We start from the raw sequence: 27,782 nt of genomic DNA on the forward strand, positions 1-27,782 counted from the left end.
TCTATTTTCATCTCTCTTGCTCATTAAATAAGTAAACAAACTTAAGAAATGCTGAGACAATAGAGAAAAAGGGATCCAAGTTGATAATGTTACTCATTGAAACATAGCTTGATCTCAAACAGAAAACATTTTTCAAAGGTTGCTCAGAGGTTCCAGACACCGTTTCAGGATATCTATGATATCAAAACTATTTTGGTAATACTATTAAATCATGTTTTACCTTTCTCTGTGTTTCGTCATTTGTACATATAGTGAAAAAGCAGTGCTGAGCAAAACTGCAGTGCTTTAGTACAAATTAAATTAGTGGCACCAAATTGTACTAGTAATCATTGTATGTTTTATGTCTATAAACTCACCTTTTATTTTAAGATTTTATTTAACTTTATTTATTTATTTAAATTTGACCAGAGAGGGGGAGAGAGAGAGAGGAGAGAGAGAGAGAAAGTGAGAAAGCAAACCACCAGGTCTAGGACTCGAACCATGGTTAGCCATGTGGGAGTCCAGTGCCCTTAGCCACCATGCTACCTGTTGGCCCCTAAACACACCTTTTTAAAAGGCCAGTTTCACTTAAAAATATCCAAGGAACGAGTAAGCATTATTCATTTTGTTAAATATAAACCAACAATTATGCATATTTATTCTGCATAGTGAAATAAGAATGACTAAGGAAGGTCTTCTGCACAGTGAAGTATAATTGCTATCAAGATGAAAGGGACATTTGTAATTGAGTTGCAAGCTGAACTAGCCACTTCCCCCCCCCCCCAGAACTTTATTTTCTTGGGGGGAAAATAAAGATTGACAAGCAAGGTATTGTGATTCAGACTTAATAATTTGGCAGATATTTTCTTAAAATTAACGAAAAGGAGCCTATATTTTCAAGGAAAACAACTTACTCTATTTGTTGCCTGTAATAACAGTTGAGTTTTCACAAGGACTTAGGGAATTTAGAAACTTGTATCTATTACTGTGAGGCTTCTAAAACTTAAAAAAGAGTGATGAAATGTGTCAGCTCTGGAAAAATTTGCACAAACTGTGAACTAATATTTTTCAAATATTTCCATCAATTACAGACTCTTACATGGGTTAGTAGAATAATTCATAATGAAAGATTGACCAGTGGACTTTAACTAGCAGAGTATGGCAAGTTTATTGATATACTTTCAGATTTCACATTACAACTAACCTTGAAGAAACAATAATCACTTGCCATGTTTTGGTATAATATCAAGAACATCACTGTGAATCTGCAGGAGTCTGGATTTTCTTACCTCCTTCAACCAAACTACCTACTATAACACACTAAATAAAGAGAGATATGGTATTCCACCTCTTCTCTATTAAGGCAGATATTAGTGAAATTCACGTTAATTTAAAACTGAAGTATTCTTTATACTAACTTTTGTTTTGGAAAATGAATATAGTTTTTTTTTTTCTTAAAAAAACCTACATAACCTAATATAATTATTTATTATGCTTTTCTTTATGGGCTTAATAAATACTTAAAGATACAGACTATTGGGGCCAGTAGATGGTGTAGTAGTTGCATTGCTAGACTTCCAAGTGGCTGACCACAGTTCAAGTCTTGGACTTGGTACCTTGAAAATCACACTGGGTGCTTGTGTGTGCGTGCCTAAGATCTAGAAGGAGAATGGAGGAGAAAGGATTGCAGAATGGACATCCCCCTGAGGCATGATTTCTTTCCTTTTCACTGTCTCTGTCTCTCCCTTTCTCTTTGGTGAATGCATGTTCCCTAAGGCAAAAACCTCTTTAAAAAAAGTTACTATTTTAATGTTTAAAATAATACAGATCTGTAATGTAACCCACTAAGTCTTCATGTTTCTCAGTAACAATTTAAGAGTATAAAGGTCCTAAGACCAAATACTTTGAGAATTATTGAGCTATATATGTAAATGTGAGTCATTATCTTGGTGTTTCACTTGCTATTATAAAAGTGGTGCTACCTTTTAAACAAAATGATATGGAACAAAAACCAGGGCTTTGCAAGTCTTCCCTAGGAGGAACAAATGAAAGAAACAAAATTTTAACCAATGGTTGAGGGATGGCACATGTAAGAGAACCTGTGTCACCAGATTTAGAGGGTAGAATAACTAGGGAAGTATGAACCTTGAGAAAAAAGCCATTGTATTGTGACCAGCAGTTAGCATAATGGCTAAGTCTCTGGACTCCCACGTAGTCGACCGTGGTTTGCGTCCCGGACCCGGTGACTTAAACTCATGGCAGGGGCGTGTGCGTGTGTGCCCCAGAACCCGAGAGGAGAATGGAGGAGAAGGGATTGCAGCATGGCTATCCCCCCTGGGGGGTGATTTCTTGCTTTCTGTCTCTCTGTCTGGCGAGCGCAAGCGCCCTATAGCAAAAACCTCTCCAAAAAAATTAAAATAAATAAATTAAAAGCCATTGTATTTGGCTAGGAAGAGATTGGCAGAAACCACTGAGTCATTTTAGTGGCTCAGTACAACCCTTAATCTGACCCTTAAACTATCATTTTCTGTCTGCCCAAATGGTCTACTGTTACCTAATATTAGGACTTTGGAAAAATCATGATGTGTTTTTCTATGCAAAAATGCATCATGACTTTTCCGACAACCCAGCAGAACTCAAGCACCAATGTGACATTATACTCTATATTCTCAATCATTTCTCAGAACAGAGCTGCACTTTCTCATTCCGACTAAATTTTAGTATATTTTACCTTATATTCTCTTCTGGAATACATGTTTCTTGGTGGAAGAGATGGCAAAAGAACAAGGCTATTAATTTCTTTCCTCATAGTGCGTTTGGTGATAAATATCTTGGATGACATCTTTGTCTTACGAAAATTAGAATCCAGATTTTTAGTTAATAATTGCAAATATTAGAGAATTTTCCACCAAGTTGATGCTAATATATACAGGGCTTTCTGTTCATATATGTTGACCATATTAATAATTTAAATTTTAAAAGAAATTTCAATAGCTACTTTAACTTACTCAGACAATACTTAATATGCTAACAGTCAAATCTTTGCATTTTGTTCAGTTGTATAAAATAGAATTTTACTTTGTTTTCAGCTTAAGTCTTGACACATTTTAAACTGGTTGAAATATGCTGTTAGCCTATTTTAAAAGAAATAATATACTATAACTTTTCAGAATCGATAAATTCTGGAACCAGATAGCTGGGGTTGAAAACCAGGCTTTGCCAATTTCTGTCTGTGTAAATTTTGAAGAAGTCACTTTTACTCTTGGTATTTTAACTACAATAGTAATTATTTAATGCTAGAAAGAGTATATATAAGAGTGAATTAATTCACAAGAGAACTTCAGTCATCTAGTTCATGGCAGGCCCATTGTAGGACTTAGGGATTATTATTCATATTATTATTATTCCTTAATATATTTGGATCCCACTTCATCTGCAGGTACTATACAAGTACGTAGCATGTACATATTTTATTTAACTCTCCCAGTGATTCTATGAGATAGTTGCCATTACTATACCTATTTTATAATGAAAATATATGAGATATAAGGAAGTTAGGAAGTTTACACTAATAGGACTAGCTTTTAACTGGAGAAGATTTGAAGTTTCATGGTTAAATATCATGGCCCAAGAGTTGGAAGAGGGACCAGCAAAAGGTGTAATGGTTACGTCACTGGACTCGCATGTAGCCAACTGTGGTTCGAGTCCTGACTTGGCATCTTAAACCTCACACCGGGTGTGTGTGTATGCATGCCCAAGATCCTAAGAGGAGAAAGGAGGAGAGGGATTGTACCATGGCAATCCCCCCAGGGGGTTTATTTCTCACTTTCTGTGTCTCTATCTATCTCTGTTTCTCTGGCAAGTGCACATGCCCTACAGCAAAAATCTTTCAAAGGAAAAAACAAGTTGGGAGACACAAGGATGGATTGGAAATGATCCCTACCACAAGGGACCCATCATCTGTACGACACTGTTCTTGTATATAAATATAAGAGGTCGGAGAAATAACTGGGCATTATATTTTGCTTTATATCATTGAATCTATGGGTTCCCTACTGGCATAGTCAATTTATTAAAAAACAAAGTTGATGCTTAGATTAAATGGGTCATTTGATCAGTGCATGGAAGAGCCTGGGCTAGAATAATTTTCTGTGGAGTTTGCAGGTCAAGTGTAGATGGCGTGTGTATGTATATGTATGTATTATATATGCACTTGACCTATATAAATACATACATATACATACACACACATATGTATTTTTCCAATCAGTATTGAAGTAGGTTAAAAATTGGCCCCCAAAAATATTAGAGAGGAATTCTTGGAACCTGCAAATATTACATGGGGGGAAAACAGTCTTTTCCTAAGTGGTTAAATTAAGGATCTTAAAATGAATCCTTCAGAGAAGGGATCTCTCTTCTCTTTTGCTCTCTTACACACACACACACACCAGAAGGTAATATGTCAAAAAGGCAGAAACTGGAGTGAGGAGAAAGTCAAGGAATGCCAAGGAATGCTGGCAGTCACCAGGAACTGAAAGAATCTAGGGCGGCATAAACTGGAGTGAGGAGAAAGTCAAGGAATGTCAAGGAATACTGGCAGTCACCAGGAACTGAAAGAATCTAGGAAGAGATCTCCCGTAGCTCCCCCAGAGGGAGTGAAGCTCAGCCTGCACTGTGAATTCAGCTTAGTGGTGCTGGTTTGGGATATCTGCATCCAGAACTAAGACACAATGCATGTGTGTCGCTTAAACCACCACATTTTTGGTGACTTGTTACAGCAGCAACAAGAAACTCACATCAGTATCCTGGGATTTAGAGGACACGTGCTCCTTAATTCTCATTTTTTGCTTGCTTTCTCCTCTAGAAAACCACCACTGGTGTATCTGTCAGAAACTGATAATCTTCTATGCTAACATTGATCAGTCTTCTGGACATATTCCCTTATCATTCAATTTCTATATTTTTGACTTGACTCTCTCTACTTATCTTGTCATTATTCTTGACAATTTCAATAGCCACTTATCTACCTAATATTCTGTTCCCCACATACAAAAGGGTCATATCCTTTTTGCTTATTCAAGGATTTTCTCCCTGTAATTGCTATTCCCTCCCACCCCCAGCTCAGTCATCAATTTATTTCTAGCTATGTATGAACATCCAGTAAATTCTCGTCATAAAAATAAAGGCCTTCTACCTCTATCGCCCTCACACTGGCCTTGGTTCTCTACTTCCATTATAGCAAACATTTGCAAGAAGTTGTCTATATATTGTCTCAATCCTGCTCCCTGTGTGCTTGCATTCCGCTGAAGCAGCTCTTATCAAGGTCCTTAAGAGCATCTCTCTTGTCTGTTCCCACAGTCAATTGTTATTCCTCATCTCAGTTGGCCACTTAATAGCATTTGACATGATGGATTACTTTCTTTACCTGAATCGTTTTCTTCCTTGAGTTTCTGGGATGTTTTACTTTCCTGATTGTCTTTGTGCTTCACTGGATTCTTATTCTAATTCTTGCTGGTTACTGTTTTTTCCCCCTCTCTGAATTTTTCCACTCCTATTTGTCTTCTTAGATGGTTTTATTCAGTACAGGATAAGCAACTGTAATCTGAAAATACAAAATGTTTCAATGTTGGAAGCATTCTGAGCACCAACATAATGGCACAAGTGGAAAATTCCACACCTGACCTCAACCGATGGTTGCGGTCAAAATGCTGCAATACAAAATATTGCTTAAAATGATATTGGCAATGTGCGTAAGGTATATATGAAACATAAATGAACTTCATGTTTGGGTGTGAATCCCATCCTCAAGATATCTCATTATGTGGGAACCAGCAGTTAGCGTAATGGCTATGTCGCTGGACTCCCACGTAGTCGACCACGGTTTGAGTCCTGGACCTGGTGGCTTAAAACTCAGTCCAGGTGCGTGTGCATTCGTGCCCAAGACCCCGAGAGGAGAATGGAGGAGAAGGGATTGTGGAGTTACCATCCCCCCTGGGGGAGTGATTTCTCGCTTTCTGTCTCTCTGTCTCTCTCTGTCTGTCTGGCGAGCACATGCGCCCTATAGCGAAAACCTGTCTCAAAAAAAAAAAAAAAATCTCATTATCTGAACGTAAATATTCCAAAATCCAAAAGTATCCCAAATATGAAAATCTTTTTTGTCCTATGTATTACATTTTAGATAAAGGATACTTAATGTATACTGCCACTTTGTTTTCTTTTGTGTCTCAGATTTTTTTTTCTTTTTTTGAGAGGTTTTTGCTATAGGGCACGTGCTCTCGCCAGAAATAGAGAGAAACAGAGAGATAGAAAGTGAGAAATCACCCCCTAGGGGGTATGGCCATGCCACAGTCCCTTCTCCTACATTCTCCTCTCGGGATCTTGGGCACGCACGCACACGCACCTGGCATGAGTTTAAGCCATCAGGTCTGGGACTTGAACCACGGTCGGCTACATGGGAGTTCAGTGACATAGCCATTACGTTAACTGCTGGTCCCATGTGTCTCAGATTTATATCATCAGCCTCAACTTTTCCTCTGAGAGCTCAGTTAATTTTATCTTAATGTATACTGATAAACTTTCTTTCAATTTCTAACTGACGTTTCATTCTCAACATGTCACAGTAGAACTTTCAGTTTTCAACCCCACCATACACCAACTTGGTGCCTGTGTATCTCATTTATTGACATCATCATCATCCAGCTGCGGAGGCCCTGGCTTTAAAGTTACCCTTTATTTATCCATTTTACTCACATTGACCTCAAAACAAGTCCTTTGGATTATTATGTCATACACATGGCCAATGTGATCACTTGTTGTCACTTCTCCACTGCCATAATCTAGTCTACCACGGTCACCTAAACTGTCACCATAGTCTTTTAACTGGGCTCTTTGCTTTCTCCCTTGTTCTAGTCACCTCCCCTCCCACCCTGCCTTCCATTCTCCATATAGCAACCACTGCGATCCTTTAAAATAGAAGTTTGGGGCGGGGGGCAGCAGGTGGTTGAGGCACTGGATTCTCCAAATGGCTGACCACAGTTTGAATCCCAGAACTAGTGGCTTGCTTTCTCACTTTCTCTCTCTCTCTGGTGAGTGCATATACCCTACAGGAAATTAAAAATAACAATAAATGAAATTAAATAAAATCTTTTAAAAGAAAATACAAACCAGCGGTCAGGTAAGTACACAGTGGTAATACAACTAGACTCACATAGCAAAGATCCTGGGACATCCCTGAGAAGAAGCATGCCCATGCTTGTAGTCCAGACTGAGGTGGAGGCTGGAAAGTGGCACGAGGGCCCTCTTGGGGTCACCTCTCTCTCTCCTTCTCTCTTCCTCTTCCTCTCCCTCTCCTGAGATAAATTAATAGACTTAATTACAAACCAGATTACGTTTCTCCAAGCTCTTTTCAGTGACCTGGGAGGCCATCTGCGATCTTTCTGCCTACTTCTCTGACCTTTCTTTCTCCCTTTAACTCACTGTGCTCCAGTCACGGTGTGACTTTCCTCTATTTGATGTCAACCAGCGGCTTCATACCTTGCCTCCTTGCATTCCAGCCCCTCTGGTCCTGCCAACCTTAGCTGACTTTATCTCAGCATTGAAGGATCGGCTCAAATGTTGCCTCTTCATAGAGGATTTCCTGTTCATCTCCTGCCAAATAGCCAATCTATAAAAAGTTACTTTAACAGGTTTGCAACAGTCAAGTTTTTAAATTGCCAAATGGCCAAATATTATATATAACATAGAAATATTTTTTTAAATTCTGAAAGTTTCCTATAGGGAATAGATTAATCAAGGGACTTACTTTTCATTGTGTTTTAATAAATTGATTATGGACAAATTGACCTGGAGCCATGTAAAACACTGCCCTATTGCTTTCTGTTCTTGGCCACCTTTTTTCCTGCTATAATCCTTGCCTAACCAAATAAATCTTTGATTTTTTTTTGTTGTTTTTTACTTTTATACTTTCTGCCCTACTAGGTAGATTCTTAGCTTTATGAGGAAAGAAACTCATATGGCTTATTCAGCTTAGTCTCAAGATCTAGAACAGGTGATCAAAAAATTGATTAGATAGATGAATGAAGGAATTAAATATCAAATGAACTAGATTTGAATACATGAAAGAGAAAATGGACAATGTGCCATTGGAATTCAAATTGTAGAACATCTCATTTTCTTCAGATGCCTGAAAGGAAAATTGAGAGCAGGAACTGGGAGGTGCTACAATGGAAGTTTTTGTTTATTTAATTTAAATTCTTTTAGGTCTCTGCCATAGTATACATGCACTTGCCAAAGAGAGACAGACATATAAAGAGGGAAAGTGAGAAACTACCCCTGAAGGAGGGTGGCCATGCTCTAGACCTTCCTCCTCCTGTATCCTCTTGGGATTTTGGGCACAGAAGCACAAGCACCTGGCAAGATTTTCAAGCCACGAGATCTGGGACTTGAACCCTGGCTGATCATATGAGAGTCTAGCACCTTAACTACCACACCACCTGCTAGCCCAGTATTTGTTTATTTAAGTAAACTAAGTAAGTAAAGGAGTCTCACATCTTAGAGTACAAAATTAACCAAAACAAAAGAGAGGAAGGAGAACCACCAATAATGGATATTGGTTTATTCTGTATAAAAATAGATTTTTTTAAATAAATTATTGACTAAAACTGTTCTGTATAGCTGTTTTGTATTTTTAGATTACATTTTTGAGTTTATTTTAACTACTATTAGAAAATAATTGATTTAAGGGCTGACCCAGTGGCCTACTTGTTGAAGGAAACTGGATCCCATATGGCTAGTGGTTCAAATCCTGACCCTGGTGGCTTACAAAACACGACTCTCATGTATGTACATTTACTCAAAATCTTTACAGTCTGGAAGAATGAAGGAGAAGGGACCATGCCCCGCTAAGGGGTGCTTTTCCCTCTCTTTCTGTCTTACTGTGTCAAGCAAATATCCCTTTGGCAATTAAAAAAAGGAAAAATAAAAGTTTATTAAAGTTTTTATCCCTTCAGGCAGGTCCTGAAGGCCTGATGGGTAAAGCAGCCCAATCCCACATGGCAAACTGTGCAGTTTGAGTCCCAGACCCAGTGTCTTGAGAAACATGCCAGTCATGTGTGTATGTGTACCCTAAATCCTGACAAGATAGAAAAACATGGAGACTGGATTGTGGTGTGGCTATTCCTCATGGAGAGGTGCTTTTCCTTTCTCCTTGCCTGTCTCTCTGAGGTGCACACATGCTCTATAGCCGAAAAAATTTCTACCTTACAATTTTCATAAAATAATTTACAATTGGTAGTTTGGCACTAATTTTATCTTCTACATAAATAATTGAATTTAGATTTTTGTTAAAATTACATATTTCTAGAACATAAGTGATTACAAAATAATATTAGAAATTAATGTTATACACAAATAGAACTGAATTAATGAGGAAGGAAAGAATAGTTGAGAAAGCATTTTTCCATAAAGTGTTTGTCTCAAGAGCCTAGATTAATTACCAATACGCTAATTAGTGATACTGATTTAATATCCCACTCGCTATTTATATACATCACTTATTTCTAAAGAATTATAAATAATAATGCATAACATTAGGAAGTATGTCATTAAGTTGATATTCCAGAAAAAATTTAAAGCACTTTTTACTTTTTGAAAAAAGGGGAGGAATTATGTAAATATAAGGGATGAATTCAGGCTGCAAGTGTTTAAAGGTAATTGCTTTTTTTATTTGAATGAGCATTTCTTCAGCATAGCTATAATGGGTTTTTGATAATTAAGTTATTAAATATGGTATTATAAATATTGGAAGATATTTTTTGTTAAAATATTTAGAGTTAAAATCCATTTTAAGATGCATGTGATAAGGACTGGTAGCTAAATTATTCTTAAATTGATCTACCTAAATATTCACTTAATATATAACTTAATGCAAACAGACACATAATTTTAGGCAGAAAGTAACTATAAAGTAGCAGAGTAATAATGAATCATCTGTTGAAGTAATATAATCTGTGACTTGAGAATTATAATGCACAAAATGTAAATTTGCTCTGAAATTTTCTCTTCAACCCAGATATAATATACATTGTCTTACTGTCTGTCTTTCTGTTGTTATGATATAGTCTTTTTTCATTTATTTCATTGCTATATTCCAAAATCTGAGGCCCTAACTTTAAGAAACACTTCAGATTTTGAACCTCAAATGTTAATATATTGAAAATATGGAAATGGTCATACAGTATCTGTTTTGTTAGCTTTGAAAATTGTTACAATGATTTTTTCAGGATCATTACCTTTTAAAACTGAAATTAACTTCATTTCAAAATAAGAAATACCTTGTAAATATTGTTTCTCCCATTGCAAAAGTCACTTGCAATTTGCCAAGTATAATTTTAAATCAGTATCACCTAACTTTATCTCAGTCAGCTTTATTTAAATTCAAATCTTTGATTTAAATGCCAGTAATTATTTGTATGTACAATAAAAAGTCTGTAAAGGGAATGTGGGCTAGAAAAAGTAGAAATAAAGTTTTTAGTCTTAGGTCTTTTTATTATCATGAATACTAATTTAAAAAGTGAAATAGACGCAGATAAACTTCATGAATTGCAATTACATTTTTCAGTGAGACAATACATAAATAAATATTTTTATGTATAGCTAAATTAATTTTCCCATAAGGAAGAAATTAGTTTTGTTCAAATGGTAATTAGATTGCAGACTTTTAGTTAGTCTTTTACTCACGCATTAAAAGGAAAGCTGGAAATTATTGTTTATTGACAGACTTATCTATTATCACTAGAAAAAAGGTTATTGAAATTCTCAATGAAAAGCACAAAAGAACTTTTTTCTAGTCTGTTCCTTAAGGTTTTTAAGCAAGACTGAAAGATGTTTATTTTCAATGAGTTAATAATTTTTAATACTTGAATAGATAGCTACAACTCCTGCAGCTTATATGAGGAATATTTCTTACATATTAAAACTTTGCAATGAAAATAACTCTAGTCTCTCCTGAATAATTAAGTAGACATGATGAATTATTCAGCAGTTAATCTACACTGGATTTATAAACACTGATTTTTATATGTGGATTCTTCTTTTGCAAAGCAGCAAATATTATATTTTTTAACAATTATTTTGAAAGTTTAAATTCTTGCTACTATTACCATGTTAATTTCATAAAGGGAACCCCACTTAACTCTTTGGCAAAAAAAAGTATGAAGACAAAATGTTAATTTTGCAGATCCAGAATTAATATTAGCCTCTAGTTTTAGTATTTTCAGTCTTAGAATTTACCAAGTTGTTTTTTTCTTTTTGAACATATTTTTGCCATAGAGCACATGTACTTCATGTACTTCTTGGAGAGAGAGAGAGACAGTCAACAGAGGGGAGAAAGAAATCACCCTCCAGGAGGGATGACCACACTGCAATCCCTTCTCCTCCCCTCTCTTCCTGGGATTTTGGGTACACTTGGCCATGCACCTGGTATGTGTTACAAGTCACCAGACCCATGACTCTCAAACTGAAGATGTCCATGTGGGGGTCCAGTGGCTTAACCACCATACCATTTGCTGACCCCTTTACCAAGTTTTTATGAAAGATTATTAACATGTCCAGCGGGTAACATAGTGGTTAAGCACGTAGAAAACTGGATCCCATATGAGTGACTACTCATGGCCCACTGTGGTTCTAGTATCAGCCTCTGGTGACTTGAAAAACACGCCAAGTACATGTGCATGCATGCCCCAAATCCTGACAGAATGGAAAAATAGGGGAAAAATTATTGTGATGTGACCACCCCATGTTGGGGAGTGATTTCTCTTTCTGGTGAGCTCAGGTACCTTTTGGTAATACAAATGTGTGTGTATACACACACATGTATATATAGGTACATATATATACATGCATACATACATACATACATATGAAATATCCAGTGGATTGGCTTCTAGATTGTATGTTTTTGATATGTTTATATATTAAAATCTTATGAAGTTATTAGGACAATAAAGACAAAAATACGTTTACACCTAAGCATTGAAAAATCAGATATACACAGAACAATATTTATGTATTCTTCATTGATTAGATTTAAAATGTTTATGAATACAAAGATACATGTGCATAAATACATACCTAATATAAATATATGTTCAGTCAACTGGACTATATTAGTATCAGATTTAATACAGATTGAAAGCAAAAAATATTCTTATATTGTGATGAATAATATCAATGAAAAACTAATACAATATATATTTTTTTTGGAGAGGTTTTTGCTATAGGGTATGTTCACTTGCCAGAAAGACAGAGAGAGACAGACAGAAAGTGAGAAATCACCCCCCAGGGGGGATGGTCACGCTGCAAACCCTTCTCCTCCATTCTCCTCTCGGAATCTTGGGCACACAAGCCTAGGCACATGGCGTGAGTTTAAGCCACCACGGTCAACGACATGGGAGTACAGTGACATAGCCATTACGCTAACTGCTGGTCCCAAAACTCATACAATTTTAATAATCTCTTCCATGTTTAGGTATTCAGAAAATGAGAGTGTTGATATTTGAAAAGAGATCATTTTGTTTCTATGGGTGGTAAAATTGGAACACAATTATGAAAACTATCTCTTTTTATTTATTTTTTTTCCAGAGGAAGAGAGAATTCCCCCAGTAGGGCCTGATCATACCACAATCCTTATTTTCTCCATTTCTTTATCCCATCAACATCTTGGCCATGTGTGCATGTGCTGGGGCCATAATTCAAACCCTAGTCAGCCGTGTGGAATTTAGCTCATTTTGCACAGTGCTTCACTACCGCAGTCAAAGTCTGGCCTAAAACAAAATATTAATATATTAAATATTAAGAAAAAAATTTGAATTGTACTGTAATATGATTTTCATCAGTTTTTTTCTTTTTTAAAAAATTAAAGCTGAATCTGGAAAACTAGTTTCAAATAAAACAAAATACAAACTATAGACTTTGTTCAGAAATATGTTTTAAAATTAAAAAAATTAATCTTTAAATTTACACTTAATCACTGTACATCTTTACAGTGTACACATAGTTTTTTCCCAACGTGAATTTGGTGCATATGAGTCAAGTTGAAAACATTACCGTATACATTAGCATCAACAGATAACTTTTCATTTTTTGTGTCTATTAAATGTTATTTTTTTTCTCTGATCCCCTTTCTCCTATTCCATATTGCCCACCCTCTTCTATAATGTTTCTCATGTCTACAGCCTCTCTGCTATTGTACCTTCTAGGCTTTCAGTTTCTGCCTTAGAGTGCAGATATTTGGTATATATTAAGTGGGGACATACATATAGTGCTTTTCTTTCATAATGTGACTTAACAAATCTTCTATATTTGTCCACTTTGTATTTGATATCAGTCTCATTGATTTTTTTTATGGCTGAGTAGTATTTCATAGAATATATGTGCCACATTTTTTTCAATTCCTTCATTTATTCTTGGATATTGGGGATGATTCCATGTCTTAGAAATTGTGAGTGATAAACATGGATGTGCAAGTGTTTTTATGACTTTTTCTTATGTTTTGGGTCAGTTTCTAAGAAACCTCTATGTTATTTTCCACAATAGTTGTTAGTTACATTCCTACCAACAACATAGAAGGGTTCTTTCACCACAGCCTCGTCAGCACTTTCCATTCTTTTTTTTTTTATCTTAGTCATTCTGACTGAGATAAAATGTTACCTCATTGTTGTTTTAATTTGCTTTTTCCTTATGGTAATAGACACTGAGCATTTTTTCATGTGTTCTTGGGCATTCATATGGCTCCCTTAGACAGTTGTCTGTTTAGCTCATTGTGAATCTTTTAATTGAACTACTTTGTATGTGTGTGTGCACGCATGGCTAAGCTATTTGAGTTCCCTGTATAGTTTGGTTGTCAGTCCCTTATCTGAGGCATAGTTTGCAAATATATTCTTCCATTCTGAGAAGTTCTTCCTCACCTTCATAGTTGTTTCTTTTGCCATGCAGAAACCTGTTAGCCTGATGTAGTCCCACTTGTCTATTTTTGGGATTATTCCCTGTGCTTTGGGGATTTTTCTTTTTTAAGAGGTTTTTGCTATAGGGTGTGTGTGCTTTCCAGAAAAGATGAGGGAGAGAGACAGAGAGACAGAAATGAGAAATCATCACCCCTCCCAGGTGGAACGGCTGTGCCACAGTCCCTTCTCCTCTATTATTCTCTTGGGATCTTGGGCACACATGTGCATGCCCTAGGCGTGAGTTTAAGCCACTGGGTCTGGGACTTGAACTGTGGTCAATTACATGGGAGTCCAGCAACATAGCAATTACACTAATTGCTGGTCCCTGAGGATCTATCTTATTTAAAAAGTCTTTACCTACTCTGATGTCTTTAAGAGTTTCTCCTGTGTTTTTCACTAGTAATTTTATATTTGAGGTTTTATGTTTAGATCCTAGATCCATTTTGAGTTGATTTTTGTTAATGGTGAGAGATAGGGGTACAGTTTCCTTTTTCTGCAGGTGGATATCCAGTAGGAATCTATTTTTAATTATAAACTCAACAGTAATCAAAATTATTAGGTCATTGGGAATGTCATGACATATTTTTCTGTGCAAAATTGTGTCATGACTTTCCTGACTACTCGATAGTTTGTTGAAGTAGGATGCAATATCTGTGAGGCCGGCCCACATGGAAGATTCTGTTAAGTTCAGAGACCTCCCAGTAGGCCAGGCACACTCAGTCCTGTGATCTTGAACTTTCTAGAGGTTAGGTTTGGCCTGGGGCACCAACAGTCTGTAGAGGAGCTGCTTTCCTGCTCATTCATGAAATAAATACACAAATAAAAAATTTAGTTTGTTGCTAATAGGACAGGGCAGCCTTAAAAATAACTAACTAAATAAATAAAACCTCTAATAATATTAGGAATTACTGTATTCATTCTTATTTTGAATGGATACACCTTAATATTAAGTATATTCTCTTTAATATTACTTTCAAAAATTGTAAAACATATAGCTATAAATACTAAAGATGAACTTCATATTTGTCTAAATCATTGTTATACATTAATGAAATTGTAATTTCTATTTTTTTATTATTATTTTAAAAAATACATATTTAAGCATCATTAAGAGTTGGCAGAAAGCAGTTGGAACATTTGTATTACCTGGGTCAGCTGTGTTTAACTTTTATTCCTGGGAAATGTTTTCAATATCAAAATAGAGTCATTTGCCTCAGTTCTAACTAAACCATGTCAGATAGGCCATGGAGGAGGTGTTTTCTCATGCTAATATGCCTGATAACTGCTATCCAAAGCACTCAGAACCACAGCCTTGCACAAAAACCACTGCAACCTGGCACAGGGATGACTACTATAAGAACATCTGCCCAGAGATTGCTTGTCCAACCTTGGACTGATGCCACCCTTGTTATTGATCCTGCTAGCCAAGGGTAATTGTCCTAAAACAACAGGTTAAATTCCTTCTTCTTTTCCTCCTGCTTGTGGCTTTTGCCTTTAAATCTATATGAGGGTTTTAAGACCTTGGTGAGCATGTTTGGAGCTGGCCAAAATATGCTCATCAGAGTTGCTTGCCAGCTGCAATTCTCATGTGTATGCTGAAATAAGTTTCTTTTTGCCTTATATAATTTGCCTCAGTTTTACTTCATTTAATTAAAAAAAATTCAGAGGATTTTGCCTCAGGACATGTGTACTTGCTGGAGAGAGACAGAGACAGTGAGAGGGAAAGTGTGAAAACAACCCCAGGGAGAATGGCCATGGTGCAGTCCCCTCTCCTCCACTCTCCTTGGATCTTGAGCATGCGTGCACAGGTGCCTGAGATAATTCTTAAGCCACTGGGTCTGGGACTTGAATCGTGCTTGACCAGTGGGAGTCCAGCAACATAGCCACTATGCCTTCTGCTGGCCCTCTTTTTTCATCTTTTTTTAGTTAACAATTATACTGAGAATAATATAGTAGAGTCATAGGTACATATCTATAGCATATCCTTTAGAAATCCTGGTGAAAAGGATGTGGGGACCAGCAGATGGTGTAATGGTTACATCACTGGATTCCCACATACTCAACCATGGTTCAAGTTCAAGAGTTGGTGACTTAAAACTCATGCCAGGGGACCAGCAGTCAAGACCTAGTGACTTAAAACTCATGCCAGGGGACCAGCAATTAGTGTAATGGCTGTCGCTGGACTCCCACATAGTTGACAGCGGTTCGAGTCCCGGACCCGGTGGCTTAAACTCATTCTGGGCGCATGTGTGTGCATGCCCAAGATCCTGAGAGGAGAATGAAGGAGAAGGGATTATGGTGTGGCCATCCCCACTGGGAGTCAGGGGGGTGATTTCTCGCTTTCTGCCTCTCTGTCTTTCTGGTGAGTGCACACACGCTATGGCAAAAACTTCTCTCCTGGGAAAAAAACAAACAAAACAAAACAAAACAAAAAAAAAAAACCTCCAGGCATGTGTGCAATGTGTGCTTGTGTGCCCAAAATCCTGAGAGGAAAATGGAGGAGAAGGAATTGCAGTGTGGCCATTCCCCCTGAGGGGGTGATTTCTCACATTGTTTCTCTCTGGCAAGCTCATGTGCCCCATAACAAAAATTTCTCTCTTGAAGATAAAACAAAACAAAACAAACAAACAAAACCCTGGTGGAAAGGAAGTAAGAATGTCTGTGATACAGGTTATCTTTGAATTTATCCTTATTTTATCTTAAAATTAAACAATTGTAAACTTTGCTGTTTTTAAATAATTACTTAATTTTTTATTATCATTAAATTTAGTATAAGTCACATGCACTCATCAGAGAGAGACACACAGAAAGAGAGAGACACGGAAAGTGTGAAAGCATGCTGCCAGGCCCAGGACCTGAACCACGTTGGACATTTGGGAATCCAGCATCTTAAGCACCATGCCACCTGATTGCCCCAACATTGCTGTTTTTTTTTTTTTAATTTGAAGAAGGCTTTTGCACTCACCAGTGAGAGAGAGAAAAAACATCCCTGTGTGCAGTGTAGTTACACTGCAATCCTCCCCCCATTTCTCCATCCCATCAGAACTTGTGTCATGCAGCCACACATGCCCAGCATACTTTTCGAGCAGTGGAGCTTCAAACTGTAGATTCAAACTGTGGTTGGCCATATGGGATCTGGCTTCCAATGCACAAAGTCTAACCACCGCACTGAGGGGCTGTCCCTGTACATTGCTATTTAATCATTATTGGCAAATAAAATCATTTGCAATCTACTTTGAAACTAATAACCACACACAAAGTACTGAGAATAATGAGCCTATTAAATGGGAAAAATATAAGCTTACTGTTTTTATTTTAGGTTAAACCACAAAGATTTCATTTGGTTTTCACCTTTGCTTTAGTGGCTCTGTGAAGGTCCAGTGTGGTGGCTCAGATTACAACTGCATGGTCAGACTGTCATGGCGGAATGTTTGCTGAAGCTCTCTGGAAGAGGGCATGAACATTTTATAGAGATTTGTAATTGCAGTTTTTTAAAAAATTGTTCTGTTTGAAAGAATAACCTGGACTCTTTATTTAATTCCTGGACCAAGATGGAACCAACTGATCTAGAATTCCCAGTGCAGAGGACTGGCAATCTTTACTTTTCTCATGCAGCCCAAGTGGTTAGGCCAGTTGGGGAAACATGGTATTAATACTGTTTGACTTGGCAGAACTGCTAATCTTCATTGAAGCCTTTAGTTACCACCTTTTTTCATTCTTTCACATTTTTATTGAGCAAGTACTGTGTAGTTTATATTCTAGTGGACTCTAGAGATGCATAAATAACACAATTTTACTTAGTTAACAGTTTAGAGTTTGAAATATTCTGTTGCAACAGATTTGCAATGGCCTTTAAAAGTTGTTTCCTGCTCTAAGATGTCGGGCCCACAGAGAAGGTCCTAGGTTGGTGTACAGAGGCTCCTCTGAGCATAACCGATGCATGTGTGTGTATTCTCATGCCTAAGGCTGGCTGAGTCTGGAGCTGGATTCTAGCATGAAGGCCTTTTTAGGGGTGTCTCTTTCTTACTACTTCCCTCTCTCTCACTCATGGAAGAAATAAATAAAACTTTATTGCTTTTGTTTGCTGAGCAGAGGTACCTTGATCTATCACACTGAAGCCTGGAACCCAGTATGAATTTGTCTCAGACCTAAATCAGAATACATGATATTATATTGTTATTCATGAAAGTGCTTTGTTGTCATTGTTGCTTGTTTTGTTTTGGTGAGTACATTGCAGTGTATTCCTGATAGAGTTCTAGTTCATTAATAGTTCTGCATGAAACTCTGCTTCTTATTACTTTATGTAATGTTTTTTTTCTACTGTTCTTCCATCTCTTATTATAATATACTTGAACAGTGGTTTGATTACCGAATTATTATGTGGTCTTTTATAACCTAATTAAAAATAACTATAAAATTGGGGTTACAGGAGATAATTTTATTGGATGCATTTTATAATTAATTATATATTGAGACAGTCCAGTTTTCTTATTTAAACTAATTATAAAATGTAATTACTAGTATATTGAAGAAAATTTACTGCTGCTTAATGTCATCGTTTTAAAATACCATTTGAGTTGAGTACTGCAGCCTCCCATTTTTAGAATTTCTCCCTAAGAGAAAATTTGTAGATAAATTCTACTTGCACTTTTTTCTGTGTAGCGATTTGGTAGCCTTGTTACTTAAGTAGGGAGTGAAATTTCCATGGTTAATTCTTTGGAGAGGAGATGATAGGAACAAGAGAATATAATTGATAAAATGACTATCAAATACTGTTACTTATTTTTAACAAATATTGGGTCACTGGGAAAGTCATGATGCATTTCTGAAATAGAAAACCGTAGAAAAATATGTCATAACTTTCCTGATGACCTAATAATATCATTCCATGATTTTGCTATTGCCTAACAGGGTGTGATCATTTACAGGTAGTTTGGTAATGAAATATTTAACTTTCTTTTTAGTTTGTACATGGTAAAGGATCTCAGAATTGTCAGGGTTTTCCTTTGGGATTGATCCTCTTTTTTTTGCTGCAACTAATGAGTAATCTACTAGCTTTCATTCTGTTAAAAAAAAGTTAAAATGATAAAACTACGGTAGGAGAGGAATCAAGTATTTAATGTTATCACTTTATAAATAATAAACTCAGAACATGAAAAATTCTCAGTGACACTTTTTTTCTATCATTAGTGGTTTATAAATAACTATTAGATAATTAAGAAACTACTGAACATGTAACTTGTTTTTGACTTAATGTAGTTTTTAAGATTATTTAATTCTTATTTAGTATCATTTTTAAAATTTTATTATTTTTTCTCTGTCTCAGAGAAAGACAAAGAAAGAGAAAACAAGAAACCGAACCGCCAGGTCTGGGACTCAAACTGAAGTCAACCATATGGGAATCCAGCACCTTAAACACTATGTCATCTGCTGGTCCCGACATCTGTAATTTTTTTTTAAGAGGTTTTTGCCTTAAGACACATATGCTCCCCAGAAAGACAGAGAGAGGGAGAGACAGACAGATAGGCAATAAGAGGGAAAGTGAGAAATCATCCCCCAGGGGATTGGCCATGCTGCAATACCTTCTCTGTTCTCCTCCCAGGATCTTGGGCATGCACACACATGTGCCCAGCATGATCTTGAAGCCACTGGGTCTGGGACTTGAACCACGGTCGGACATGTGGGAGTCCAGCAATGTAACTGCTATGCCATCTGCTGGCCTCGGTAGTTTTTCACAGAGCTGGTTCTAGAAAATGTGTCTCTATGAAACTCCTGTTGCATAGTGGCCATTGTTGTCCAGCCATTGTCCTTGATAAGCTAGATTTGACTCATTAGGTTGAGCATATGATTTAGGTCCTCAAGTTAGTTTTGCTTCATTTAACTCATTGATTGTCTGGAATGGGTGAGCAAACAGTTTTAATGTGAATATGAAGCCTTTTCATTCTATACCTCTGCTTGCATTACAGAAACCCTTGAAACTCTCATCAAACAAGCAGAAAACTATACCAGTATACTTTTTTGCAACACCTACAGGAACATGGCCTTAGAGGCTGCTGCTTCAGTTCAGGAATTCTTCACTGATGTAGGACTCTATTTATTTGGTGCAGACGTTAATCCTGAAGAATTTGTGAACAGATTTTTTGACAGTCTTTTTCCTCTGGTCTACAACTATCTCATTAACCCTGGTGTGACTGACAGTTCCCGAGAATATTCTGAATGTATCCGGATAGCCCGTCGGGATGTTAACCCATTTGGTAGTATCCCCAAGAGGGTTCTGGGGCAAATGGGGAGGTCGCTGCTACCCAGCCGCACATTTTTGCAGGCACTCAACCTGGGCATCGAAGTCATCAACACCACAGACCACTTGCACTTCTCAAAGGACTGCAGCAGGGCCCTCCTGAGGATGCAGTACTGCCCTCATTGCCAGGGCCTGACTCTCAGTAAGCCTTGTATGGGCTACTGCCTCAACGTTGTGAGAGGCTGCCTGGCACACATGGCAGAGCTTAATCCACACTGGCATGCCTATATCCGGTCATTGGAAGAGCTGTCAGACGCAATGCATGGAACATACGACGTTGAACATGTGCTCCTGAACTTCCACTTGCTCGTTAACGAGGCCGTGATGCAGGCTCACCTCAGTGGACCCAAACTATTAGAACAGGTAAGCAGACCCTGTGTTTTCTGTCTGAATTCTTGGAACTCAGAATAACCAATATATAGTGTGTGTGTGTGTGTGTGTGTGTGTACACACACACATACATATTCATTCATATTGTAGAAATTCAAATTTTGTTGTTTATTAACACATTATTATGTACTTTAAAATGATGACAGCCTAGTAAGTAAATACATCGTACTTGAGAAAATAGTTTGATGTGTGATGTGCACTGATATATTCTATTAAAGTTATTTTAAAAAAGTCTTATGCAAAAATTAAAAATATTGTTTTATCCTATTCCTTTTCTTCAGTTTGACTGGGTAGAGATAGGGAGGAAGGGAGACTGAGAAAGCAAGCAGCCAGATTCAGGACTCAAACCATTTTGGCCCTGTGGGAGTCCAGTGCCTTAACCAGTACACCACCTGCCAGCCCCTTGTGTGAAAATTTTGATTGGCTAAAATACCACATTTTCCTCAAAGAAAAGCCTTTTTAAAGGATTAGTTCAGTGAGATGGCAAAAGTTCAGTTTTAAAATCAGGAGCAATATAGATTTGAATCTTCAGATTGCTAGTAACTAGCTATAGAAAATTAGTGAAGTTCCTTTGTATCTTTGAGCATCAGCTTCATTATTGATAGAAAGAACATACGGACACACACACACACACACACACATACACACACCTTTTATTTATTTATTATTTATTCATTTAAATATTTATGCCAGTGGAAGCATACTTTAGAGAAAGAGAACAATAGAGAACTCTTCAATGGGACCTGGTCATGCCTGCTATGTTTTTCAAACCTTTGGGACTGGGACTCAAACCCTGGTTGGTCATGTGGATCTAGCTTTCTGTGTATAATGGTTAACCAGTGGCCAAGAGATTGGGTTAATACATATTTTGGGGGGTATTCTATTCAGAGAAAATATATTACGTACACAAACTACCTAGTATAGTGCCTGGCAACAAAAAACAAGCAAACAATAAATGGGTAGTTGCTCTTAGATATTCACCTTTAAAATAAAAATACATTTTTTCTATTTTATAGAAATTAAGTTATGTATATATAAATTAAGACCGAATAGCTTGGTGTTCAAAATATTCTCCAGAGACTATCCAGATTCTGTCACAGTGATGGCGTGATGATTTTTGAGAATGTGGCATATTCATTTTCATGGTATTTATTCCTAGTAGACTAAGACGTTTTTGAAACAAAATCATCAAATCAAAGGATCTGAGAGTTTTCTCTTTCTCTCACCTTCAGGAGAAAGTTTCTTAAGCATCCACAGGCTTCCTTATTAATACCGCTCATATCACATACAGTCAAACAGGACATAGTGCTGAAGATTCTCCTACATCTTTTTCTTTAAAATAAAATTGGACTTCATGGCGCCAACAATAGATCTTCCCACCTTGGCACTGGTTTATTAAATTCCCATGATAAGTCCCTCTCCTCTTTTCCTCTTAACTTCCAGCAGATTTTCAGGTCCAATGTGAGCCTATAAATTAGAGATTGTTCCCTTTGGAGCCAGATACAGCACCCAGAGATGAGTAGAATGTGGCTGGATCTCCTCTCCCACTCCCTGCTCCATTCAGCTGAGTGTCCTGGTACCCTGAACAAGGACCCTGAGTTGGTGCAATGGTCCTGGGCTTTTTGTCCTCTTTCAACCCTTTCTGAAAATCAGACATAGGCCAGAATCTCCGGAAGGGATAAAATAAACCCACTCAAAAGGAGATCCAAATGACTACTGAAATGTCAAGGATTTCATAGTTACCATTGTGAGGAATAAATATTTAGATGCAGGCAACAAAACACCCATATTATGGTGACAGATATCTCCAAAAGGGAGAATAGGCACAAGAAATCTGAGACCTAGTTCAGATTTGATTATTAATTTGGAGCGTATCATTTAACTTCTCAGGGCTAGAGATTTCTGATACTATATGTACGTGAAGAACTTTGAAAGATCCATTTTGGTATGTATTTTGGAGCCCTGGAGGTTCTTTTGTATATCTAAAATCTGTCATGTAGAAAATTATCTCCTTTTTATGAATTGTTAAAATAACTCAGGTTTGCAGTAGACAGACATGTTTTCAAATTCTGAGTTTTCTGTCCATTAGCGGCCTGTACAAGTTACCAAACCCTTTGACGCTGCTCTTCCCTGTGTGAAAAAGAAGGAAGGATTAGTTGATGTGGGGTAATGTTACAACTATGACACGAATTGGGAGGTTCTTGATACCTGTCGCTCTAGCTCTTTGCATTCCTTATTGTAAGCCTGGCTCTGACGCTGGTTACTTAGTACCTCAAAATATTATTATAATCAGTATTTTATAAGTAAGTTTCACACAAAATCATATCAACTTCTTTGGTGGATTTTCAAAGAACATTCTTTTTTTGGAGCAAATAGTCTGATTTCATACAATAAATAGTCTTATGGTTATCTTGAGAACCATCGATTATGAATAATAAATTGATTTTTTTTAAATAATAAAACTGAGATTCTCTTTTTTTTTTTTTTTTTCCTTATGAGGACAGGAGAAGAAACTGACTTTAAATTCCTTGGAAATTGACTCATTAATATTTATTTCTGCCAACTTCAAAGTGATTTATAAGCTCTTAATCAAGCTTTGATAACCAGTTCACACATCGATGAATTTAACAAATTTGAAATAAATTACTGGAGAGCCAACAAATAATGACTTTCTCACACTCCCAAGGCAATACTGAGATCTAGTACTTCTAAGCCTAGTCCTCAGTAAATATATATATTTCAACTTAAAAAGAAATCTGTACACGTACCTGATGTATTATATTTTCTGTTGGGTGAATTTTAACTGGAAAAAGATGTTCACAGTTCTCTGAGAAAAATGATAAACATCTAATATTTGGTAAATCTTTAAGGAAATCAAGGCTAATTTAAAAGATGAAATTCTTAATTTTATAATTATTCCAGGCTTTAAGTACAATAAAATTTAATGAAGCAGAAACACAGACAGCAAAGAACAGAAATTAAAAACACAGGCTTTAGTGTTAGAGTGGATTTCTCATCTGTCTCTGCCATTTACTAGATAAGGGCTAGTGCATTTCATTATTTCATTTCTCTTACCTTTGGCTTTCCCTTTGGTTAAATGTTGCAGCAACAATATCTAAATTAGACAGTAACAATATCTACATACTGGAGTTCTTTTGAGAATTAAATGAGCTTTTGTTCTAAATGTGCATGATATTTAGATTTTATTATTATACTATGCTAGTTATGAATCATTTGTTAATTTCTCTGTAGTTTAAATGCTCCTACAGTAAGTGCCCTTTTCTTACTGATGTCAAGCTCAAAACTATTTTAAATGATTATGTAATACAAAGAAATAATTATAAAAATCTTTCTTTTTAAAAAATATTTTAAAGAGATTTTTGCTATGGGGTGCCTGTGCTCACGGGAGAGACAGAGACAGAAAGTGAGAAATCACCCTCCAGGGGAGATGACCATGCCACAATCCCTTCTCCGTTGTCCTCTTGGTACCCTGGGCATGCACGCACAAGTGTCTGGAGGGAGTTTTAAGCTGCATAGTCCAGGATTTGAACTGCGGTCGGGTACATACGAGTCCAGCGATGTAACCATTACGCCATCGGCTAGTCCCTAAAGATATTTCTTGAATAAGAAACATGCTGGTGTTTTCAGGAAATATTATATAAGTTTCTAATGTGCTTTAAATATTAATATAGATGGATCACCTTGTTAATAAATAATATATTCATTTATAAAAAAATCTTGACATTTTTTGAAATTCTATTTGCTCTCAACCACATTTAGTACACTATTTATTATAATTTTACATTTTAACACATCAAAGACCTAAGAATGTAGAGTTTAGGTTTCTTTCAGTGTTTCATCATATTCTAATTGGAACAAATAGTATAAGGAACCTCAGTTGAACTTTGATTCCCTTTGGGCTTTTTTATTTGTTTATAAGCCAGAGGCATTTGTGCTCACCAGAAGGAGAGAGACCCAGAAAGAGAAGGAGAGGGAGAAAGCACCCCTGCCCCAGTGGCGTGTGTTTATGCTGCAATCCTTTCTCTTCCATTTCTCCTTTTGAGATTTTTGGGTGTACACACACACATGCCCAGAGTGTGTTTCAAGCTGCCAAAGCTGATATTCAAACCATGCTCAGTCATGTGGGATTCGGTTTCTTAATCACTGGCCCCAGGAACAGACTGATTTTATATAGTTCTAGAAACAAAATGTAGGTCTGTAATGGAGTCATAAGCATAATATTCAATAAGAAAGTTCCTTTCTACCTTTTTCTTATAATTTTTCACCTCTCGGTATTAGTAGGTATTCTACCAGTTGCATCCTCCAGTGATTACTTTATAATCACTATATAATTTAATTCATAAAACCTACCAAAACTGCATTTAAGGTAAATTGTGCAAACTAGTGTAGTTTGATTAACTATTAAAAAATTATTGGATTATTGGAAAAGTCATGATGCATTTTTTACATAGAAAAACAGAAAAATATGCCATAACTTTTCAGATGACCCATTATTATCTCATTACTTCCTTTTTACATACCAAGATACATCTGAGTCTGTAGAAAGTAGGCATAGCAAATAGGTTTTTTCAAGATACTTTTTGCTATAGGGCACGTGCACTCACCAGAGAGACAGAAAGAGACAGAGAGAGACAGAGAAACACAAAACCAGAAATCACACCCCTCCCCAAAGGGGATGACCATGCCGCAATTCCTTCTTTATTCTCCTCTTGAGATTTTGGACACTCATGCACACACCAAGTGTATGAGTTTTAAGCCACTGGATTCTGGACTCGAATTGCATCAGCAACATAACTGCTACTCCATCTGCTGGTCCTATAAGTGTAGTAAATTTATTATGTGTTTTTAGATGTTGCAATTGAAACTTTACATAAAAATTTAGAACTTCATAGCCTACGTTACTGAAGGCAATGCACTAATTTTGTCCTGTGTCTTTTATAATGTGGTATATATTTTTCTAAAATATCACTATATGTGGGGTTTTGCATAAAGAGGAATGAGAGAACAAATAAGGTTGGAACAGAATGTACAAAATTGTGTCACCAAAGTAACCCTATTAAAATACAATGTTATTACAATTTTAGACATTTTAAGTTTAAATATCTTAAATGTAATACATTTTACAGTGACTACAGTACATGAACTTTACAAAAGTCATGAAGTTTGCTTAGTGGTAATCATTATAGTACAGGTGGAGGCTTTGGAGTAATGAAGAATAGGAGGAAAAGCGCATAAACTCTTGGAGAGGCCAGGACACTTAATTACTAAATGGCTGATATGCTTTTCTTTCTAGAGAAATGACCCACAAACACATGAGGAATATTGTATATGATGTCAGAGACTATAGTCCCTGTGATGCCAAAGGGCTAGGTAAAGAAGAGACCTCCTTGGGACAGTCCCATAGCCTCGTGGTTAAGGGAGCTGGATCCCATAACCAGTGCAAATTCCAGACGTGGTGCTTGAGAAACACACCAGGTGTGTTTTTGTGCATGCCCCTAATCCCAGCAAGACAGAAACAGAGAAGAAACGATAGCAGCATGACTAGACTCCATTGAGGAGCTCTTTCATCTTTTCTTTTTCTCTGTCTGTATCTGGTGAGTGCATGAGACTTCCAGCAATTAATAGATAAAGCAGAATATCTCTTTGTTTTTAGTGTGAAATATTGGGATATCAGGATTGATTCCTAGAGTTAGATAGAAGTTTAATTTTTTTTTTGGAATTTTTTAAAATTTTGTTTATTTTGACTAGAGAGAGACAGAACAAGAGCAAAAGTGAGTGAGTGAAAGAAAGAAAGAGAAAGAGAGAAAGCGAGAAAGCAAGCCACCAGGCCCAGGAAACAAACCATGGTCAGCCATGTGGGAGTCTAGTGCTCCAATCACCATGCCGACTGCTGGCCCTGAGTTTTACAGAAGTTTAAATGTGGTTCTAATTATTTCGTAACTAATGTTGGATTTGTGGAGTTTGTTCTTTTTGACCATGTGCATAAAATTTTGATCTGCTGATCACCGTGAATAAACTTTAAATAAGAGATTAGAATGAATAAAGTAAATAGAATCTCTGGGAATATGCCAAGCTTTATGATATAAAAAAGATGAGAAGACATTATTTCTGAAGCAAATGTCTTTTTAAAATAACTTTTGTTCATGTGTATATTTGTGGATTTTTCTTGTTTTTTTTTTTTAAAGATAGATTTTTGTGATAGGGTACATGCACATGCTGGAGACACAGAGAAAGACAGAGAGACAGTAAGGAAGTAATCACCTTCTGGAGGGTATGACCATGCCACAACCCCTTCTCCATTATTCTCTCGGGACATGGGCATGTACACACATACACCTGGTGTGAGTTTTAGCCGCCAGATCTGTGACTTGAACCACGGTTGACTACATGGGTGTCCAGCAATGTAACCATTATGTCATCCGCTGGTCCCTCATCTGTATATTTGTATTTGCTTGTCACAAAATAGAAGGTGATGGTCCAAGGTCAGTGACATTATGGACAAAATCTGAGTATACAAAACTTTATTGACAATGCATTTATATTGTGTTGGAAACTATTATTTTAACTTTGCCTAATTTTTATTTAGTTTATATGGTGGATTGATGTTGAACTTCCAATTAGTAAATGTGTTGTTCAAATGAGCTGCTCTTCTCAGAAATAAAACTGGGACTTGGCAAATGAAAGGGTAAAGACATGAGAATTATATTTGTAGTAACTGAAAGGAGAAAATATAAAATCTGTATGTTTAGAAGCCAGCTCTGAAAGAATTCAATCAGTGTTGGATGACAAAAGCCAGAAAACTCTATATAAGCTAATAAAGAAGCAAAGGGATATTTATTAGACCATGGGAAGGTCATCTAGCCCAACTTACCATTCTATGTAGAGATCACTTTGGAAGGTTTTCATCCACTGGCTTCTGGGCTCTAAATAGTAATAGGGAATTTGTCACTTCAGAAGTGGTCTCATTGAGCATGTAGACAATGAATGATTTTTCCTTTCAGTGCTAGGCCCATTTTGTTCTTTTTTAAATGTGAATGAGATATTTTATAAAGACTAGTCAGATGGTGATTTTTTTTTTTTTTTTTTGTCTATGG

The 27,782-nt window shown here is 36.6% G+C and overlaps 1 protein-coding gene across 1 annotated transcript in view; it reads left to right on the forward strand.

Moving 5' to 3' along the window:
- GPC5 (glypican 5) overlaps nucleotides 1-27,782 on the forward strand; it is a 746,092-nt gene that overhangs the window by 284,921 nt on the left and 433,389 nt on the right. Inside the window, exon 3 of the mRNA XM_027771471.1 lies at nucleotides 19,946-20,640. Coding sequence (XP_027627272.1) covers nucleotides 19,946-20,640 — 695 coding nt within the window. The remainder of the gene's footprint in view (nucleotides 1-19,945; nucleotides 20,641-27,782) is intronic.

This window comes from Tupaia chinensis, unplaced genomic scaffold, assembly GCF_000334495.1.
Source record: "Tupaia chinensis unplaced genomic scaffold, TupChi_1.0 Scaffold000033_1, whole genome shotgun sequence".
Lineage (NCBI taxonomy): Eukaryota > Metazoa > Chordata > Mammalia > Scandentia > Tupaiidae > Tupaia > Tupaia belangeri.